The sequence below is a fragment of the Triticum aestivum genome, chromosome 1D (genome assembly GCF_018294505.1).
Source record: "Triticum aestivum cultivar Chinese Spring chromosome 1D, IWGSC CS RefSeq v2.1, whole genome shotgun sequence".
Taxonomy (NCBI): Eukaryota; Viridiplantae; Streptophyta; class Magnoliopsida; order Poales; family Poaceae; genus Triticum; species Triticum aestivum.
In genome coordinates this window covers 33,417,007-33,423,560 of record NC_057796.1, presented here as the reverse complement: position 1 = coordinate 33,423,560, position 6,554 = coordinate 33,417,007, and the positions used below count along the sequence as shown (strand labels likewise).

The 6,554-nt window shown below is 44.3% G+C and overlaps 1 protein-coding gene across 1 annotated transcript; it reads right to left on the bottom strand.

Annotated features, from left to right (window-relative positions):
- Positions 1-4,616: 4,616 nt before the first annotated feature.
- Positions 4,617-6,196, bottom strand: LOC123157437 (uncharacterized). Its single transcript, XM_044575724.1, has 3 exons — positions 6,167-6,196; positions 5,404-5,645; positions 4,617-5,022 (listed from the first exon to the last, which is right to left on the bottom strand). Exons 1-3 carry the CDS (start codon positions 6,194-6,196, stop codon positions 4,818-4,820), a joined length of 477 nt encoding a protein of 158 aa, XP_044431659.1. The 3' UTR covers positions 4,617-4,817.
- Between the last annotated feature and the right edge of the window lie 358 nt (positions 6,197-6,554).

Sequence of the window (6,554 nt, the reverse complement as noted above, 5' to 3'; positions counted from 1 at the left end):
AGCCGAAAGGCTGTCTGGGTTCCGGTGGGAACTAGTTCTGGACGGCGAAGCCCTGCCGGATAGATGACACCGTATGTGTGCAACTCTGTAGAGAGATCGTAGGTTTGGTCCTAGTTCATGAGTGCCTCCCGAAGGGCTGTCCGTGTGACCGTCCGAGTTTCGAAGGTCCTCCCGAAGGGCTGTCCGAGTGACCGTTCGAGTTTCGAAGGTCCTCCCGGAGGGCTGCCCGCGACCCCGTCCGGGGGGCTGTTCGACCGCCTCTCAGAGGGCTGTCTGAGGAGCAGATGAGGGTATACATCCTCGCGGTTGGGAGGTTGTAAATCCTAGCTACGGGGATCTGCACCGCTGATCGTCATCGACTCTACTTCCCGCTGCGCTACGAGTCGGTAACAAAAAGATCAAACCTTGTATGCAGTCTCCATAGTGGTCCTGGGCTGGTGCGTAGGTCGGAAATTTTTTGTTTTCTGTGCGTTACCCCTTCACTTACGACACTGGCTTGGTAAACCAACATTGTGATCAAATATCACGAACCGGTTTTCAAACCGGGTTATATTATTCAAATCTTTAATAGCCAACATGGCTGGATTTTTATTATGGTTATCAATAACCAATATTATGATTGTGGTTTTCAAAGTTGCTTCAGCGCAATGGCTATTATTTTATCAATGGATATGATTTATTCTACAAAGGAGGAAGTCCCGAATCGCTGCAGGTTTACGACCCGGCACTTGGGCGCTACATTATTCAAATTGAGATTACATCAAATATGCAAGTCCCATGTCACTACCAGCACTTGGGGGCTAATGCAAAGTCATTTTTTGCTCACTTTATTGAAGACCCGACTCATCACATTATAATGAGCCGGCCCTTGGGGGCTACCAGTTGCTCCTGTTAAAAATTCAAGGTACACAAGTTAAATTCATTATATTGAAGGGTTCATTGCTCAGTTGGTAAAGCACAAAGCTCTTAACCTTGTGGACGTGGGTTTGAGCCCCATGGTGGGGGTTACATAATATAATGTTATTTTCAATGAAGTATATATAAAGTCCCTGCTTATTATTGCATAATGACCCGGCCCTTGCGGGCTACACTGGTTGAAGTTTTTATGAGTATATGGCAATTACAAGTCCCAGGCTGTTGCAAGCATGACAACCCGGCACTTGGGGGCTACATATATGGAATATTCAGTTTTTACTAGTGACTGAGATGAACAAACACGGATTTCTTGAAAGTGGTTATTTATATTGAAGTAAGTATTAAGTCATCACTTTGCTCTGCTCAAGACTTGGGGGCTACAGGTAACACGCATCTAAGGGAGAAATATTTTCAAATTCTCAGTTTTGAGCAAACCAGATTGACCCGGCGTCACCAATCATTATGACCCGGTGTCTGCAACAATCATAACCCGGCGTCATCAATAATCATGAACCGGCATTGGCAACAATCATGAACCGGTGTTGGCAACAATCATGACCTCAAATTATCAGTTTTTATAACCCGACGATTTTGGAAATCATAGCCCGGCAAGTTCTACATTTTCAAGCCGGCTGAATATCAGTTGAATATTTGAAGACCAATATTCTTGTCAAGTCAGAGCATTGAAGGCCGAATCAAATGGATTCTTTATTTACAATATTTCTTCTACAAGCAAATTGATTATGAAGCTGGTCTATTGACCCAGATTTCCTAGAAGGAGGAAATGACAAGGACTTCAGGATGATCAGGTGCCGGCTTACAAGAATATTTAACCCGGAGCACAACCTGTCAAATTTGTTCTTGTGTTTATGTTGCACATCAGTTTAACATGGATAAATACAAATTAAACTGGGGGCTAATGTCGGGGATATACCTTGCGGTGTAACCCGGCTGGATGTATGACCCGGCTGGATCTTGGCGATTCACTAGTAACCCGCCCGATCTTGGCGACTCATTAGTAATCAGGCGGGCGGCTCAGACGGACGACAAGGCCCAAGGTCCAGTAGGCCGGTTCGTATGATGGTGGGCCGGCTTAAGAGGAAAGGCATAAGGAATATTCTCCTACAAAGGAAGCAAGACTAGGACTCCACTTGTAATAGAGTAATCCTAATCCAACTAGGACTAGTCATGTAAACCGCCCCTTCAACATATATAAGGAGGGGCAGTGCTCCCCAAAGAGGGACAAGCAAGAAGAAACAATCTCTAGGGCTAGACACAAAGAGCTGGTTTACCGGCGACTCTCTCGTGATGATAATGAGACCTAGCCACAAACAACATGTAGGGTTGTTACCGGATGATATTTCTCGGGGCCCGAAGTTATCTAAACCCTTATCTTATGTTGCGTCTCTCGATTCCGCTCAACCCCTCTCAAGCTACCACATAGATGCGTTGTCCTCACGACTAAGTCCTCACACTAGGACATCTGCCGTGACAAATCCACGACACGCTCTATGGAGACTAGGTAGGGCTAAGACTTGTTGATCTTCCCAGGTTGGGCAAGACCCAGGAAAGTGTGTCCTTCCAGAGTTAATCAAGCGTGTTCGGTAATGTGGTGCACCCCTGCAAGGAAGTTATCTATTCAAATAGTCGTGTCCACTGTAATGGACGCTCGCAGATGTATCCTGATCTATTATAACTAGAAATGGAACCTTGAGATATGTCTTGGATATGATGATGGCTCCGGGATTGCTTTCTCACAGGGAGTCCAGAAAGGATCTCTGGGTGTTAATGATACAACATTTTTGTTAATTATAAAATACTATTCTTTACTCATTCTGCAAGATGGTGGTCTCTAGAAGATGCTAGTCTTCGATAGGCTAGGCCTTTCACCTTCTCTTCTGGCATTCTTCAGTTCAGTCCACATATACAGGTCATTCCTTTAATACTGATGCATACTTAGTCTAGATCTGATGCTTGCGAGTACTTTAGATAAGTACTCGCGGTTGCTTTGCTACCCCTTTTCCCCCTTCTCTCTTATTTCCGGTTGTTGCAATCAGATGACGGATCCCAGGAGTCAGAAGCCACTACCGACGACTACTACTACTCCGAGGGTGCCTACTACTACGTGGAGACCGCCGACGACCAGGAGTAGTTAGGAGGTCCTAGGCAGGAGGACTTGCCTCTTCGATCGTTGATGTTTGTGCTAGCCTTCTTAAGGCAAAACTTGTTTAACTTATGTGTGTAGTGAGATATTGTTGCTTCTGCTGACTCCTTTGTATTTGAGCTTATGTATTCGATCCCTCGAGGCCCTTGGCTTGTAATATAAAGCGTGTATGATGTTTGGAGTTGTATTGTGATATCTTTTAGTGACTCCCTGATCTTTGTCGTACACATTTACGTGCATGATTAGTGTACGGACAAATCGGGGACGTCACACAATGATTGTAGTATGTGTATAAACTCAGATTTTGAATGGTATGTTGTACATGCATTGCTAATTTAACCCAATTGAATTTCTAACCATGGCAACAATGCTCAGTTGTTTACTTTAAATGGTTCTCAAGCTGAGAAGCAGAAGTAGGTAGGATGCATGTTCTGAATTCTTGCACGGAGATTCAGACAATACTATGGTTGAGATTGCTAACCGTGACATTGATGTATAATATTTCCCAAAATATCTAGGACGCTATGAAAAAATTTAGGTTGTCAACGACGGCCTCTTTGCCAAACTGGCTACCCAGAGTACCTCTATCCGTAGTTTTTTTCATCAGAGACTTTTCTCCCATGTTGGTCATGACTAGAGTTGATTTATGTTACTTGGGTGACAAGTGAGTTTGTGGTGATCAAGGTGCCTAGATTTAATTGCAAAGTGGGAAAGATGCAATCAGTTTTTTTCTTCTCCATAGCAATGCATGGGCATTCAACCACTTATCTCTTTATGTAGAAAAATGCATGTATTGTGCGTGTATGATACTTTAAAAAATGGATAATTAAGTTTTTGGTTAAGACGAATCTTGATAGCATCACATACATGAGTGTTCTCCCATGATAACGCACGGACCCATGAGCTAAGCATTCTCTGGTTGCAACGCACGAGCATTTTTGCTAGTCCCACCAAAACTAATAAATGGCCACCATAATATGATAACAACATGAATCACCCCCTTTAGACTGGCCATATTGGGAGAAACTTGCATAGTATAACATAGGGTTTAGTTCAGCAATTTTGCTTATGTGACATTTAGTTAACGAGGCGAGAGGTAATTTGAGTAACATAGCTGGTGACCGTAACATAGCGCTTCATCTGCACCCATCACCTGAAATGTGGACCCCGTGCGGGGTTCACACTTCAGGTGATGGGTGCATGCTTCAAATGTGCATGATGATTTTTGCGTTACCATGAACCGATCGACTTGAGCATTGTAAGATCATGATGACCTTACCTGGAAGGTCTATGGACACCATTCCCTTCAACCGTGCATGATCAATTTTATGTCACCGACTCGAAGCAAACATATTTGACTTTGACACCATTCCCTTTTAACAGTGTATTTTGACACGGAGGGTTGGCAGCTGAGGTGTTGAACAAAACGCCTTCAGTATATCTAACTAGCTCAAGGTTTAACTGACATCTCAATAGCCTTGATGCGACAAATATATCAATATAAAGTATCATTATTGAAGAAAAATCGCATATTGATGGCACGAAAACACCAACATTGAATGAGAAAAGGATTACATTTGGTGTTGTGGTAAAAAGCTTTGAGATGAACTAAAAATATTATAACTGGAAACATGAGTTGGGAACAACCAGTATCCCTCATATTATGGATGAAACTGAGATTAAGTCAAAAACTTTATTTTGATCAGAGCAACTGGTAAATCTGATCAGGCCCAAGGGACTAATTCTCCGCTGCTGCATAACATGGTCCTAAGAACACTGGTGTATACACTTCCACCGTAAGGTGGTCAACACCAGTAAGTTTGTCAAAATCCACCTTGATGATACCACTTGCAAGAGCAAACTCCCAAGTCCCACCAGTAACAGCCAACTGACCATTAACACCCAAGGCGTTTCCCATCACTTGAAGGGTGGATCCTTTGAACCTGCGCATGAAACATGGCATACAATAATATCATGTTAAATAAAGGAAACAAAAGATACTAGGAAAGGTAACCCTCTTTTTGAAAATAAGTGAGCTTTTTTCCAAGCTTTAACATCATCATGTTTGATCATACTTACAGAAGAGAACATACCAACATCTGTACCACATTGAATGGTATCATTAGTTTGATCATGAATGAATTATATAATTGTAAATTTTTCGTGCCGCAGGTGTTGCGTACGTTATGGGTCAACTATATCGGATTTGCAAAAGTTTAACTTAGGATAACTCTAAACTGTTCTGTCACTAAAAAAATGAGGATATAAACACTAGATAAGGATATAGTACTTATAAATACGATGATTTAAATACTTGTGATTACCTGCCATCCACAAACACTATGACGTAAGTAGATATCCAGCTACCGGCGCATATGGTGCTTCCTTGTCCACGGGCGACTAGCTTCGCCCCGTTGCCCTCTCCTTCAAATACAGTCCAGTTGACAACAACGTAATGCCCAAACTTGGCCACCTCAAGAAGGGATTTCTGGGTGTCATCACCAGTGCGGCCCAACCACAGGTTGCGGAGGATAGTCTTTCTGTATGTAGTGGGTGCAGGGACGTGCTAATTTTTTTTAAATAATACATTTTTTTTAAATTACAGAAATATTACGCGAAAGAAAGAAATTTCAAAAATAATACACCGTCGGCCCGCTGCAGGCCGATCGGCTAGCAGCAGGCCCAATCGGCCCACAGCAGGCCGATCGGCTAGCAGCAAGCCGACTGCAGGCCCGGCTGGCACGCGGCGGCCTGTGGTTGGTCGGGCCACGTCGCGCGAGGGGGAGGCAGTGGGCTGTCGGCTTGTGCGCCCCTGTCGGCCTACCGCCCGCCGATCGGCCAGCTGCTGGCCGACAGGGGGCTGTAGCCTGACACGTTGGCCGGCCCGGCCTTATCCTCTCCTTCCTTCCTCTCCTTCCTCCATTCTTCTTCTCCCGTTGCTCATTTCTTCTGTGTTCTTCCTTCTCCTCTCTCTACAGAAAAATGGCACCCATTTGTGCACCTAAATGAGCTACATTTTCGCGATTTTGGCACCGTGAATGGGTTCAACTCATTTAGGGCAGCCAAAAGAGGTGTCGATCTACTGACGGGGTAGCTCGTGGTGCTCGTGGTGAGCATTTTGGTGGAGGTGGTGGTGGTGAAGTTGTGGCAGTGTGGTGGTGGTGAAGTTGGGTGGTCGTGGTGGTGACGGGGTAGCTCGTGGTGGTCGTGGCAGTTGTTCGTCGTGCTTCGTTGGAGCCGGAGCACCGGCAGTTTTTCGTTCGTTGTTCGTCGTTCGTCGTTCGCACGCACGCTTCAAGGGTATATTTCAGCCCACATTTTATTTTTTGTAGGTGCTCCGGTAGTATACGTCATTATTGTTATTTGCCCCGGTAGTATAAGTAAATATTTGTGTGCGATTATTGTTATTTGGCCCGGTAGTATACCGCAATATTTTTATTTGGCCCGGTAGTATACGTAAATATTGTTATTTGCC